Source organism: Brassica rapa, chromosome A02 (genome assembly GCF_000309985.2).
Source record: "Brassica rapa cultivar Chiifu-401-42 chromosome A02, CAAS_Brap_v3.01, whole genome shotgun sequence".
NCBI classification, from domain to species: Eukaryota; Viridiplantae; Streptophyta; class Magnoliopsida; order Brassicales; family Brassicaceae; genus Brassica; species Brassica rapa.
In genome coordinates this window covers 26,298,273-26,314,745 of record NC_024796.2, presented here as the reverse complement: position 1 = coordinate 26,314,745, position 16,473 = coordinate 26,298,273, and the positions used below count along the sequence as shown (strand labels likewise).

The 16,473-nt window shown below is 32.2% G+C and overlaps 1 protein-coding gene across 1 annotated transcript; it reads right to left on the bottom strand.

The window, feature by feature from the left end:
* Positions 1-3,158: 3,158 nt before the first annotated feature.
* LOC103854254 lies at positions 3,159-12,218 on the bottom strand. The gene has a single exon (XM_033284823.1). The coding sequence runs from the start codon at positions 12,155-12,157 to the stop codon at positions 11,324-11,326; it is 834 nt and encodes a 277-aa protein (XP_033140714.1). The 5' UTR covers positions 12,158-12,218; the 3' UTR covers positions 3,159-11,323.
* Between the last annotated feature and the right edge of the window lie 4,255 nt (positions 12,219-16,473).

The following is a 16,473-nucleotide window of genomic DNA, read 5'->3' as shown; positions in this document are numbered from 1 at the left end:
TGTAATTCTTATTTTTGAATTGGGAATTTGAATATATATGTCGTTTTGAAACTCAATTCAGATCCAGTGTTACCCAATGCACACCATGGAAATCAAAGACAAAGTTAAAACAACCTGAATTTATTTGGGCAAATTAAATTGCCTCTTTTTGGTTTTTTATTTATTCTTTAAAAACAAAATACATAAATGGTAGAATCTAAACTCTTTGAAACAGGAAAATAGATAAACTGGTGGAATTGATCCCTTCTCCAGAAGGAGACAATAACCCACTTATTAACTTAGATGGAAATTAAGGAATAAAACAGAGAAAAGCATAAGAAACCGGATAGGTTGGTCATAAATGTCTTGTTCATCTACATAATATAAACAAACTTTGTCAATTGCTTATAATAATAACATGTGTCACAGCGCTGGTAAACTTGTCTCAGTGGCACGTTATGGTTGCCCTTGTGTTCAGGTAATTAGTCATGTAAGACTCGAGTGTTGTGACTGTTATTCCATGGAGTGATCGCTTGATCCTTCTCCAGCAGGCGTCTGCTCGTCTTTTGTTTTCTCTCCAACGAAGGGTATCTAGCATTGCTTGTCCAATTGCTGTCTCTCCCTTAGATAGCATTATTACACCATAAAGGTAATTAGGTAAACAGTGTTGTCGTAAGAACCTTCTGCTGCGAACTTTAGATGTGGAAAGCCTGCATCAACGTTGTTGTAACGAAAATATTGTTTTATCCCTTGTACGTAATGAGCTTGCAAGTTTCCGCTGGCGAGGCATTTTGCCATTAGACTTTGGTACCTGTGTAACGCACCTCGTGGATGGACGGTCAGCAGGTGGATGTTGAGGTTCCTATAGACAATAGGAACTGCCGCAGAGTGGGCAAGAGGAGGAACCGCGGCTAAGAGGTTGCGGACTGATCTCCTAGAGTGCTTTGCTACACGTGAAACAATTCAGTTTGGATATCAGTTGGCATGAGTTCGAGATTTGAGAGAGCTCTGTTTGTGGTCTTTGTGATTTGCTGGTGTTTTTTTTGGTTAGTGCTTGTTGAAGTTTCAGAGTTTATATGTAATTCGTAATGTTTTGTTTTGATCAGTATATGTCGAGCAATGTTTTTGGGATTGGAATCTTCGGTGTTTATTGCTAGACGTGTTCTTTCTCTGTAATTGATTTTCTAAATATAATTTTGGAAAGTAAAGTTCTTTTCATAGTAATTGTTGTATATATTTTTTTCACAAGCATCGTAAATTCGTATATATTGGATTCCATGTGTTGTTTAAATTGGGTGTTGAGTATATATATATATATTTTTTGTTATCATATTGTATTTAATAGTATATATAGATGTATATGGATGGTAATTGGATTAGGGGATTTTTTAATTCTCTAATCTGAATTTTTTAATGACCAAGATTCATTTTCATTAGTAAAACGTATAGAAGAAACTCGTTTTGGGCTTAGTATATTAAATTAGATTCGGTGGGTTTAGTACACATTATTATATCGTTTAAATTTATAAAATTAGTTTTGGGCTAAGTGAGGCCCAATACATCACAGTTTCAACTTTCACAGACGCGCTTCCTGTAGAAAAACAAAAGACGCCCCCTCCCTACTCGCCACGTGTCACGAAAAGGAACAGGGTACGCTGACGTGGATGCATGAGGAGCTCTCTTACTTGCGGCCATAATTTTCATTTTGCGTGCATTGATCAATGGTTTCGTACAAAAATAAGTTGTCCGATATGCAAAGAAAGTAATCTATGATGCCAGCCTAATTTCTAATATCATTTTTGTCGTATTCTCTACTTTGGTTTAATTTTTTTTTTTAAATAATTATAAATAATTTGTCCTCATTAATATACATTTTTCGTTCACACAATTTCTTTCTCATAAAAAAAACAACAACAACTAACAATGTTTATACAACATTCTATAGCTGAAAATATAGCTACATCAACTACATACAAATTAAACCGAAAGACAACCGCCCCGCCCATAAGGCGGACAAACCACTAGTATATATATATATATTTGGGCTTGTAATCTGAATGAGTGAAAACTATAAGCATTGAGTTATACACATCTTTTTGTATGATAAGAAAATCAAAATTTCTTTTTTATTCTACGCTAAAATATAAGAATAACAAATAAGTTTATATATGTTTTTTTAAAGATATTTAATAATTTTGAACAACGAATAACTTTCTTTTTCTAACAAGGCCCACAACTCTTTATACATAGTACTAAGGGTTGTAATTGTTAGTATCAATAGTGTTGGTCTAAATGAAACGGGTGATTACTCTTGGTTAACAATTACAATTGTTAACCAAGAGTTACAACTATTAACACAAGTGTTACAATTGTTACAGTAACGGTTGCAACCATTAACCAAAAGTTACAATAATTAGTCACCAATGATTTTAGTCATCAAGGTTGCAATGGTTTAGCACCAAAAATTGCAACAGTTTATCATTAATAGTTACTATCACAAGCAGTTGCAATTGTTCATCTATAAATATTGCAATACTTAACTTAAATCGTTGCAAAAATTCACTTAAATTTCTAACAATCCTTTCTATTTAAGTGCAGTTTTATCCTTTATATATCAAAGCACAAATAACCTAACCTATAAAAGTTTGACACATGGCATATACTTTTTAATTTAAATAAAAATCTAAAAAAAAAACGAAAACAGTTTCGTTTGATAACTAATTATTATGTATTATTTATTTATTATATTTAAAACACCCTAATATTTCTCCCACTATCCCCATCATCTCACTATATCTTGATCAGTTGATATTTCTCAAGAAAATTTTCAACTCTTAATCAAAATCCAAATCTAACTCTTAAATTCTTAAGTTCGTTTTTACTTGCACATAAATTCTTAAGTTCTTTCCAAAAGTTCCAAGACTCTCTCTCTAAAAGTGTGATGAAACTGCACTTTCTAATTAAATAGATAAAAAATATGGTGGATCGTATCTATACTGCCTAGAGTAAATTTTGGATTCAGATCATTATAGTCTCTGGCCAAACGGTATTCAGAAGAAACTGTTTTGAACTGAGAAAAAAAGAAAAAATGTTTCTATGGATGACTGGTATGCAAGCGCCCTGCAAAATTGGCGGATGAAGGTAAAACTCTGATGATCAAATCATAATTTTCTTTTGAATTTATTTTCCATAATTTTTTTTCTAATCTTCTCATAACCTTTCTTTTTTCTTTTGCTATTTTAGATATTTGGAATAAGTTACATACTACGTGATGGAAAAGGTTACATAAACAAAAGGGGGGGGGGGGGGGGGGGTATGTCAATAACACATTTCAAAATGGACTCAATCAATTATCCATTTGTTGAAATATGTTTTTTATTCTTGTGATGGTGATAATTTAGGGAACTAGAGTTATCATGAGAGCACAATTACAAGGCCCCAAAGAAATTTAGAAGGACCACAAAAAAAAAGAGTTTATGAAACAAGATTCATTTCTACTGTCTAGACCAAGACCAAGACTCTCAGATCAACATATATACATTTTTATATAATGTTTACCAAACTCGTAGATTCTCATAGAAACTAAAAAGATTAGTATTTTAATTGTAGTTGTGCAATAGATATCTTTTCGTCATTTATTTTTTTCATTTATAATGATTTTTTTTTTTTGAAAAAGGGTTCAATAATTCTTTTTTTTGTCAGCCTTCAATAATTCTTATTCAATGGGATTCATATTAGATTGTAATAAGATATAAGATATTTAATCAAAAAAAAGATATAGACATGAAAAAAAATTGAAATCTTAAAATATATTTTTCATTATAATTATATATATATATACTATGTGCATATAAAAATAATGTCCGTGCTGAGCACGGGAGATGATACTAGTATTCAATAAATAATTAACACATATCAAACTCATACATAAATGAAAATATTCTAAGAATTGAATTTTCATTTTAATGTATTACACAAAAATCAGAATCTCTCAACCTATTTTGGACACATGAAAATAATGCACAAATGTGTTTCCACACTATTCTAAGTGTTTACTCAACACTATTATAAACTATGTGTGCAATCCATTCATGAATGTATGCAAAGCCAAGTCTCAGCTTGTTGAAGCGTCATCACTTCACACCCATATAGGTAAATACTTTTAATCATGCACCTTCAAATACATTTTTTTAATATTAATTAAGAATGATATGTTTTATTAGAGGAGAAATTGACTATAATATTAGTCATTCATATCATAAACTAAATATAAGATAAACATAGTTATGATAATATTATCGGTAGATATTGTTCATATTAACTTTTAATATCTGTTTATTAATTAAAGTTTCTAAATATCATGATAAGTATATATATTAAACTAGGTGTTTCTCCCGCACTTGCGGGCATAAGCATTTTATAATTACTTATTAATACATACATTACTAAAGAAACTACATACATTACTAAATAAACTATTATAATGATAATTCTTTTTTTGAAAATTCTTACTAATTATAATTTTTTGAACATTTTTTGTATACTATATTCAACATTATTAGATAAATCCTAGAAATCACTTATCTTTATCTTATCTTATCTTATATATATAGGAATAATCGTTTATTTTAAAATAATTATCTTTTATTTAAAAATATATTTTAGACTTTGGATAATTCTTATTATTATTAATATTAATCATTTATATTATAAAAATAAATTCATTTTTATTTTAACTAATTTATATATTTAATTAATTAAAGGTATAAACGATATTAACCGCTCTTACTTTTAACGTGAGAGCTTCGTGGGAAAAATCACATTGCAAATAATAGTATAGATATATGGGCTGTAAATAATTGGACTAAACCTATATCAGTAGGTCACATGTTCCTAATTTAATAGAATAGATTTATTATTTTAAAATCTCTATAAATAGAGATTCATTTTATTTTATTTGGACACCAAAAAATAATATTTTTATAAAACATATTTCAAGAATAATTATTTTAATATTTGTTCACTATTTAAAAATATAAAAATAGATATTTTGTTTTAAAAAGTTTTGTAATTATTAGAAATTTTAATTGAATTAAATTTTAATATTTTTAGTATATAAAAATATATAAGTATGTAAAATAGTGGGATAAAGTGTTATTGTAGATAAAAATTATATAAATGTTGCATGAATAGGTGGAAAATGAAACTGACGTGGATTGTGAAAAGTGTAAATTATGATGTTGAATCTTTACTGCCATTGTTGATAGTCTAATAAGAGGAACTACTAGACCACTGTGCAGAAGTTCTGGTGTTCTGGTAACGTATTGGAATGATAAACAATGTTTTAATATCTTCAATGTTCAGGCAATAAAATATAGCATCACAAAAGTACATATCCATGTAGACCAGAAAGAGTGGATTATCTTCGGGTGGGATAAGATGAATTATTCTAAATCTGTAATGTTTGACTCTTGTGAGAGTGATGTATGATGGTAGGAGGTGCAGCTGTCTTTCATTTGTATCAAGCCTCGTATATGTGTATGACTTTCAATAACTTCCCTACATGACTCAATTTGGAAAATGCAGAGAGTACAACTTTCAAACATGAGAATGATATTTCAAATCTGCTGATAATAGCAAAAACCAGTAAGTAAGAGACCTAATTGCAGGATATGCTTGGCAACATAGTTTCTTACATTCTGAAAGAGAACAACTTTTTTGTTCAGAAAAGCAGTCTCACTATTTTAATATGCATTATCATCTCCACTGCTCCACAAAACCCTCACAATCCAACTTAATACCAGCCATTCACGAAACCCAAATTCGTCAATTTTCAACTGTTTTCTCACACAAAAATTAGCAAACATATGCATCTATAAAATATTTATGTATCATCTCAAATTTCACTGAAACCATCCATTACTACCATGGAAGACGCCTTCACCGCGTCGATTGCATATCCGGATTAAGAGGTCTACTTGAAATTCGAACTCCTTTCATCATGATCCCCGATTCATCTGATGTAGAGTTAGCAGAAGCAGTGGCGGTAGACAGGTGGTGATGACAGGGAACAGCGCCGTATGATTGGGGAAATTATAACCTTGGACGCCATTGAATTTTGATGTCAGGTAGATTCTCGTCTGTTGTCATCTTCTTCCCTTGCAGTACACAACCCAGAAATTCAAATTAGGGTTTACTGATTTCGAAAATTCAGTTACAAATAATCAAAGAAATAATCGAAAGAACTGTTTTGATAATAAAAGAATAATCGAATGATAAGAGTAAATGTTACTATCTATTTTAGGGATTATTAGATTGATACAAATATATATTATTTTAAAATTATATGAAAAGCGTGTGTGCATATTTATTCATAACTTGTTGAATAAGTTCAAAAATAAATATGCCATGGTAGAATTTAAATATGACTATGTTTTAATCGATTAGGTACCTCATTATTTGATTAAAAAAAAATCCTTTTGGTTCTTGATATATGGTCCATGTTTTTCTGGACGAGGAAATTAATCTAATCTATGCATACATCCAGATAATATATTTTTAATGCTCTTATTAGAGTTTGATCTAGTGATATGGATAGCTGACAACAACAAAAAAATCAGAGATAAGATTTACTAATGTTTTCATGTATTTATTAAAAGTTTATAGAAAAACAAAAAAGTATAAAATTTGAACTTCAACGGAATGTCAGAAATATCATTTGTTGTTGATGAACTGTAATGTAATTAATGTTATATAAGTGTTTGTAGATTGTGTGCAGTGTTTTAGGAAAAAAAATAAAACATGATTATTAGATATATTTCACTTCAATAATAAAAAGTGGATAATATTTTCAAAATAAATCTCATATATATTAATCATGGAGCATTACAACATGTTTTCGTGTCGCATGTCATCATTATGATGATTCTTAGAATCTTTAAAAAAATAAGTTGGTACATATAAATATATATTATATTTTTATTAAACTAACTATCAAATTGATTAGTAGTTTACAAAAAAATATTCTTAATTATTTTCTTAAATAAAAGTTGCAGAATTACTTAATATGATAAACATATATATGGCAATTAATGATTATGAATAATACATATTTAATAACAATTTTTGTATTCTCTCTCATTTTTGTTTATTTTTATTATTAAAAAATATAAAAAAATTACATTAAGCATATAATAAAAAAAATTATAATTTTTCTTATATGTTTTATTTTGGATTTTTTAAAACCACTATAAATTACTAAAAATGATAAAAATCTCACATTGAAAATTTTGTGATCAATGGTTTAACTTTTTTTGTTCAAGCAAGATACAAATGATCATAAATCTTATGAATATGAAATCTCATATATATATATATATATTAAATTATATACTATATAAAAATATGTTAATTGAAAATTTTGCATTGAAAAATTATTAAGTCTTCGTATTTTAATTTGAAATTTGTATTGAAAAATCTCACATTAAAAGTTTTATGATTAATGGTTTTTGAGAAGAAGCTTCCACAACTCAGAGATCGTTCATGTACCAAGAACGGCGAATCAAAAGGCGGATAGCTTAGCACGCAGTGCCCGACATCAACCGTCTTTCGTCGTACACATGGATGCAGAGTTACCAATTTGGTTTACAGAGTCAATATGAGTCTGTGAATTGTTTGCTGTAAAAAAAAAAATTAATGGTTTAAATTTTTGTTACAACAAATATAAAAATGTTAATAAAATCATATGAGTAGGAAGTGTCAATAATAAATATTTATATTAAAATACACTACATATATCTATGTCAATATCCCTAAGGTTTTAATTATATACCATATAAAGTAAATAAAATGATTGTTTTGATTTGTTTACCAAAAACATGATTGTAAATAAACAAAAGGTATTGGTTTTGATTTACGTGCTTACTTTAATGTATATACTTTTATGTATACAATTTATTTTTTAAATAGGTGGTTTCTAATATGTTATTTGATCCTACAATCCCATAAATACACTTCTTCAAATCAAAGTGATTTTTAATATTGGAAGCACTATATATATTATTTCATTCAGGTTAAATAATTTAGTCTTTATTTTTATTTCTCTAAATATTTTAATGAAATATCATGATAAGATTCCATCAACTCATTTTGAGTTTGTTCGAATAATGAGGGATTTGATCATTCGTCTAATATTTGTTTCTCCATAATATCTTATCTAGCTATTATAATTGTAAGAATGTGAGATTTAAACTATTTATTATAAGTTTATGGTTTATCGTTTAATAAATAAAACATTTCTTAGTTTATACATAATTTACCTATACTAGAATGGTAAAATATTATATATATTTTTTTTATCGATATACTCTTGAGTAATTAAACCTCAAAAGCGTAGGTTGATAAAATAAATAATTTGTTTTGTTGTTCTGGAATTAGATGATTTTTAAACCGAACTATGAATATATACTAGACATACATTTATATTTCGAGTCTGGATTTATATTTTGTTACAGCTTGATATATTAGATTTTAACACTAACCTGTGAATAGAGTTGGCCGGTGATTTTCTTCAAAAATTTGATTCTTAGATATGTATCTGGAATGCAACTAAACTTTTGCAGACGTCCATTTTTTTAAATTAATACTTATATAATTTACCGCATCATTGAAGAGGTTTAAAAAAGAAACAAAACTCATATCAGTGAAACACAAACGAGAACGAACGCATAATTTTATAGAGGTAGAAAATTAAATCACTTGTGGATAGTCATAATCTTACAATCGATGTTGCCTATCTGGTTTTGGTGATTTGTGTCAGCCGCAAAATTTAGTTTTCTTTTGTGGATATGAAGTCTTAAAAATAATTAAAATGAGATGTAATACGTTCACTCTTCAACAACGATGATACATTTAAGAGACCAATCATTTGTATTCGTTATTTTACGATCGATAAAAAAATTAGTGTTGTAAAATATTAATATCATTTAATGAACAAATATTACTATAAAAAACTTACTCCGCGCATGCGCACGGATTATTATATAATTTGATATATAAGACAACAATTAAAACCAGCTTATACCTATACAATAAGATCATATATGTACAAAACAATTCAATTTGTTGAATCGGATTTTGGATTTGGATATCGGATCCGGGTTAATAGCTTTCTCCCCGAAGGATGATGCTATATGTTAGCGTAGCTATGGTGATGGGAACGTCGAGATTTTGGTCCAACCATGTGATATGAACGTCGAGACCAGTGAGAGGCCTCCATCTATTATACCACTATCGAAAGCGACAGTACACGTGGAGCCTCTCACACCAGTAGACACCTACTTCGACCGCACAAACAGTACTACATTTGATCAATCAATACTTTCTTTGGATTATAGAAGCAAATGCTATGTCAGATACCATTCGTCTCTACGCTCTATAGAGGGCCCTCCAGAGGTGCTATAATTTGTTTTAGTTTGGTTTAACTTTTTAAAAAATCTTTCATGCATGGTAGTGTACAATTTAAGCTTATTTATGTCCTTCGTGTGTGTCCTTTACTTGGGAGCTTAATTATAAAGTCTGGAAAACTGTAAGCCAACCATTTAATCAGGCTGGGTAACTGGATAAGTAGTTTCTTTTTTACCAAAAGAGTCAACACCACTATAACTGTATTTTTTTTCTTTTTTACTAAAACACTGTTTATGTGATTTTCACACACGTGAAAGGAATTCATTCGTTTTCTCTCGACTCTTCTATCAAAAATTCCATCGCAATGGAGAGAGACTGTTTCGATACACGCGAGCACAAAACACTTGACATAACGTACGGCCCGATTTAAAGCTCATTTTGACACGTGAACGGCCGAACCAATCAACAGATCCTATATCAACTTTGTCGGGATGGCAGCTGAAGAGAGAAATCTGGAGACGCTGATTGGTTTCTGTCTTACTCTTATCAAATGCCAAGTGTATGCTTGATATGTGTGTGAATGTTATAACTTTATTTATTCTCCCTCCACATTACTACTTTTGGCGTTTTTCTTTTTAAAATTTGTAAACTTTTTTCACAACCAATGAGGCTTCTCCACATGATGGAACAAGCAGAGCTCACGAAGATATTGCTTCTAAAGTTAGTTATGCTCATTAGTCATTACATTTGGTTAAAATACCGTTTAAGTAAGCTTAGGAATGTTTATCTATACACACATTTTTCATATACAGTCTGAACGATTCAACCAAATTCATATAACGTTCCTAGATTGTACATGCATGCACTAAGAATAAATGAAAATATATATATGAATGTCAAATGACTCATATATATAGCAATGTACACATGAATGAAGCTCAAAATATAGATTTTCAATATAGAGAACGTGGTGCTGTACTTTATTTATACTACATAATGTATGCAAATGCAAATACAGATATATTTGCTAGATACGCGTAAATTATGGGTGTATGAATGCATATATTAAGGAGCGGCATGTTAGCAGGTTAGTTAAGAGTTTAAGATTATGCTAATTAAAAGTCACCAAGAACATATATATAGAAATGTCAAAAATGTAAATCCTCAAATGCACATATAAAACAGGCTGTATATGAGTATTCCAATAACGAAGAGACAAGTGCACGTTACAAGGACATGAAATATTAAGCATATAATTGTACTTACATATGTTGATGTATATGTTTATATATGTATATAAAACAGTACGTGATTGTTTGGTGTATGTATGTCAGTAGTGAGGGGAAATTGAAAGCTTAATGAAGTGATTTAATACCAAGTATAACACCTAATAGGGCTCCCCATATAGTTCATGTGTTCTGTCTCTCAAGTCTCAACTAATGTATATAATTATGTCCATGACATATTCTTCTTAAGATCAAATTTATTTTTCACTATGCCTTAAATACTATAATATAAATCCATTTTCCACAGCATAAACAATTCTGAAATATATATAATAGTTATGAATAACGGAAGATATATTAAAACACACTGATCTGTTAAATATTTAGTAGGTCTATCGATCTAAAATAAAAATAAAAACCAACATTAGTAGGAAATCATACAATGGAATCTTTTTATTTAGTCTTTGCCAATGAACATTTGACATTATTACTGCATGTTCTATATATTTAAGAATTCTTAGCTTCTTCATACTTCTCAACATTATCATATCACTTGTTCTTTCTTCAAGCTTCTCTATAATCTATATATGCTTAAAGAAAGTTGCTAAAGTGATTAAAAAGCTTGGGACTAGTCACACTTTTCGATCACATATAGCTCACCGTTATAGTTCTTACCCATCATGCTTCAAGCTTGCTTCAAGTAGCAAGCAACATTAAAGCCAGAGAGTTAGAGCAGCTGTTGTGTCTAGCCTCCATGCAAAGCCACCAAACTCCATTTTCCACACATCGCACGGCACCGTTTTGGTGTACTTTGTCTCCTGCCACGTGTACTGCATCCTCACCCTACACGTGAAAGCTCTGTAGTTACAATACATCGCCACCGTCGACTCCTCCATCACCAACCACACCGTAACATCCGGCAACGACAACGATGACGGATCTTCACCGGAAATGTTTCTCCTGTAAGCCTCGTTGACCCAAACCACCCGGTTCGAGGCATCCGATACGAACGCTGGACACGTGTCCTTACTTAGTTTATCCACCATCTCAGCGTCCGTACACTTCACCCCATGGAAACTAGAACTACCGTCACATACGCCGGTAACGGACTTCACCGTCACCCACGTCTCCACCTCCGCCGTGCCGCCTCCGTTAAACATGGTCCACGTGTTGGTTTCTCGTGTTTCCTCTCCGGTTATCGTTTTCACCATCGGATCTAACGGTGTGTAGTCGCTTGTAAGATCAGATTTTTCCGGCATGAGTTGAAGTGTCACGACTCCAGTTTGTTCCCCATCATCAGACAAGTCAGATCTGTTCTTTCCTCGACACGTGGTGTTGTTATTCTTTGAAACCCTAACGTACTTCCGTTTGGTTCGTTTGTTCATACCGTATGAGTTGTTCTTGTTGTTGTCTCCTGCATCGCATGGCTGACCAGTCGTCGGTTTTGGAGCGATCGGACGGTAACGGAGCATGAGAGTGTCAACGGAAACCTTATCCTGCGCCTTACCGGCGTATCTTAGCGTTCCCACCCACTCATCTTGATTCATAATTATCTTTCTCTCCCTCTTCTCAAACACTCTACCTCTTCCTTTCTCTCTCTCTCTCTCTCTATAGTGTTTCTGTGTCTCTCTCCGTTGAGCCGAAATGGTAAAGGAGGAGGAATGGTAATTCGCCACGTGGTTCTAGGGTTAGCGCATATATACATTTAAATCATTGGATAGTCTCTGTGTATCTTTCTGTTCTCTGCCATCTTTTGCACCATATTTATGTCTCTTTTCCTTCTTTATTTTAATATAGTTGAGATAAGAGAGTAACAAGTTAAATATTATCTATACTTTTGATAACGATTCAGAACAACTATTTTATTTTTTGCACATCATGCATGATTCAGAACAACAAGTCCCAGGTTTCATTCTTTTGAAAGTTCCTACAATTACAATCTGTTAATTATCGTGGAGTTTATATTTAATTTAGTATTTATAAAATCATGTTAACCAGTCATGCATATCGATATCGTACGATGATTAACGCTACACATACACGCACTTGTACACACAAATAAGTTGTATCAGCCAATCTTAATACTATCAGCCAATCTCGATTTTTAAAAATGGTGAGTCGGCAAAAAAAAAAAATTCAAATCAACTCTTTGTATGATGTCTGAAGGTGTAGGTATGTACAAGAGCCTGTGTTTTGTTGTGAACGAGAGATTTATTATTAAATTTTTATCTAGCTAAAACATGGTCTACTAATTATAGTTTTAATTTTGGAACTTGTTTCCAACTCTCATATGTTTCAACTAAATGTATGCTTAGTTTCTCCCTTATAATTCTCTTAAACTGTATGACTTTGAGTCATAGATGTATGTAACGTCTTCGTTATTTAAATTGCAAATGCTTTTGTAAAGAAAATAATCATGACAACAAATTTGATTATAAAACATATTCAGAGTTTAGTAATCTTTTTATATGGTAACACATAGTCCAACACAATAGTTTTTAAATTTTGACAGGCCATTGTAAACTCAGAGCACACACATTGGTTGAATAGAACAATGTCATCTACCCACATCGATGCATACACATAGGTCCGTATGATAAATTTAATCGTATTGATGTCCCATTTTTCTATATTTTTTAAAAAGATCTGAGATTTGTATATTATATTAATGAGTGGGTCCTATATATATAAACAAAATATGCTGGTTCACCTTATTTGAGGAGGACTGTTATTGGTCATAGTAATCTCCTACCAATCAAATTCCATTATGTGTCCTCTATCTCTCAGTTGAAAAAGGCTGTTTATGTAATCTCCTACTCATCGCACATTTGAATATATACATACATAGGAGTATTCTTTTGTATCTAATCTTATCCCATATTATATGCATGCAGCATGCCTACATATATAAGCAAGCGAATAGGAGATATGTTCCTGACAATGATATTTACAGATATAACAGTTAAACAAAACAATGCCTTGCTGCTGTCTAGAACAATAAAAACAGATTAATCTTCAGTACTGTGTTCTAAGGAAATTAATCGAACTTCGGCTCAGATAACCTCAATCAATAAAAAGCAAAGGAGTGCTTTTTTTTTAGCAACCAAAAGTAGGGTGAGACGTTCATGTACACATTTGGATTCTGTTCGGGTCTATTGAAGTTTCAGATTTTTTTTATTTGTAACTTAAAGGTTTCGAATTTCTAAGCTTAAAGATTATAAATTTTGGTTCCATTCCGGTTCAGATCTTTGCGGGTTCGGTTTTGATTTTCATATATAATAACCTATTTACATTATTTAAAATATTTAAAATTCATATATACTTTAAATTTCTCAAAACCTAAAAATAAAAATAAAAATAATTTATCACATATAGATTTGAATAATGTATGCCAAAATACCTAAATTTAACATAGAAATTGATTTGGCTTGAATATTTAGACCATCTCCATCCATGAGAACTCCTAAGGGGTTCTTTTGATTTAATTAATAGTAAAAAAGGTGATTTGTCTCCTTAAGAACCTTGGTTAGAGGAATTATTTTTTTCTTCCTCCAATGGGAGAACCCCATAGGGGTTCTTAATTAATTAATTTTTTTTTGAAGTATAATGATTTAAAAGTAAAAGAAACATATTTTTTTATAGAAATGACATAACAACATATTAAAAAAAGAAATACAAATACTAATCGTAAACGAGAAAAAACCAATTAGTCGAAATCGGGTGTTCCAATATCGTCGAAATTATTAGAAGAAGAAAATGCCATTTTAAAAAGATAAGTGAAGAAATGTGAAGAACAAATTGTTTCTTAAAGAGATAAGTGAAGAAACAATAAAGATAAGAAACAAGTAGAGAGATAATAACAAGTAGAGAAAACAATGTGAAGAAATGTGAGAAAACAAAGTCTTAAAGAAAGAAGCAAAATGTGAGATACGGGAACAAATGGTTTGAATCAAAATGTGAGAAGAAAGAAGTCTTATAAACACAACAACTTTTTACATGTTGTAAACAAGTTGTATTTGGTTCGGTACAACTTCAAAAACAAACGTGAAACATATCACACAAGTTGTTACTTCACTAGATACAAAACACAACAACTTTTTACATGGAACATATTGTCTTTTTCTATCACATGGTTACTGTCTCCTCGTCCACTTGATGTTGGATCCATTGTATGAGCCCTCTCAAAGGCATGGAAGCGACCTATAGCAAGATGAAAAAAATTATCAAACTCTATCTACAACACTTGCACAGTAAATGTTAGATATATACAAGAGATATTGTCGAGATTATGATTTCATAACTTTAGGAAACTTAGTTAATGACTTAACCTAGAGTTCTCACCTCTTGTATTGTATATATTGGCAATTGCCATCTATTGTGAATAATATAGAAACACATATTCTCTACATGATATCAAGAGCCAACGATTACCCTAAATTTTTCTTTTGAGCCGCCTTCTTCAAATCTTCTTCTCTTCTTCTCTTTCATTTCACTATGGCCTTCAACGCTCCAGCGGTTGACGTGGTTCAAGGTGTGCTCAACATCAACATGATCAACATCACAATGCTCACAACTACCAACTTCATGACTTGGAATCTTCAAGTTCATGCTCTCCTAGACGGCTATGACGTATCTGGCTACCTTGATGGTTCTATCCCTGCACCAGATCAGATGATAACGGTTGATGGTCAATCCGTTCCGAATCCTGACTATACGAAATGGAGACGCCAGGACCGTCTTATTTACAGCGGTCTTATTGGCACGCTATCTCCGTCGATCCAAACCCTGGTCACCAACACAAAGACCTCGCAAGATGTTTGGAAGTCTCTCAGCGCCACCTACGCAACACCAAGCCGCGGGCACATTCAACAGCTTCGCTTGCAGCTCAAGCAATAAACCAAAGGTGACAAATCCATTGATGAATACATGCGTGGCTTAACCAGTCGATTTGACCAGCTTGCTCTCCTTGGAAAACCACTTGATCATGAAGACAAGATTGAATATGTTATTGATGGTCTCCCGGAAGAGTACAAGTCTGTCACAGATCAGGTCGAGGGCCGCGACACATCTCCATCTATCATTGAAATACATGAGAAGCTCATCAACAAGGAAGCCAAACTGCTGAGCTTGTCTGCGACTGTTGTTACTCCGGTTCCGGTCTCTGCTAATGTTGCAACCACACGTCCGAAGAATCAACAACACCGCAACTACAACCGCAACTGGAACAACAACAACAACAACAACAAGGCGCCTCAACAATCCTATCAATCACAGTCAAACGACACTAACCAAAACAGAGGATATCAGGGTCGCTGTCAGATCTGTAGCGTCTTCGGTCACAGCGCCAGGAGATGCCCTCAGTTCGCTCCCTCGTCACAAAACGCCTACCCTGCCTCGCCTTTCCGTCCATGGCAGCCAAGAGCGAACATGGCGATCTCAGCTCACAACCCGAGCAACGCTTGGCTGATGGATTCTGGTGCAACTCATCACCTCACCAGTGACCTCCACAATCTCTCACTTCAAATGCTGCTTGCAAATGACCTCACCGGGCCGTTGCAAATGCTGCTTCTGAGTTGAGCTGGATATGCAATATTCTCACTGAGCTTGGAGTCGCTATACCAGCAGCACCTGTTGTCTACTGCGACAACGTTGGAGCTACTTTTCTGTGTGCAAATCCTATTTTCCACTCTCGCATGAAGCACATTGCCATTGACTATCATTTTGTTCGGGGCCAAGTACAACATGGAGCTCTGCGTGTCTCACACGTCAATACTAAAGATCAACTTGCCGATGCCTTAACTAAGCCTCTAACTCGTGCTCGGTTCCTTGATCTCATCAGCAAGATTGGAGTGATCCCTCTCCC

Excerpts from the sequence above, each read along its gene's own strand:
- LOC103854254 (XM_033284823.1), bottom strand. The coding sequence starts at position 12,157 with ATGAATCAAGATGAGTGGGTGGGAACGCTAAGATACGCCGGTAAGGCG.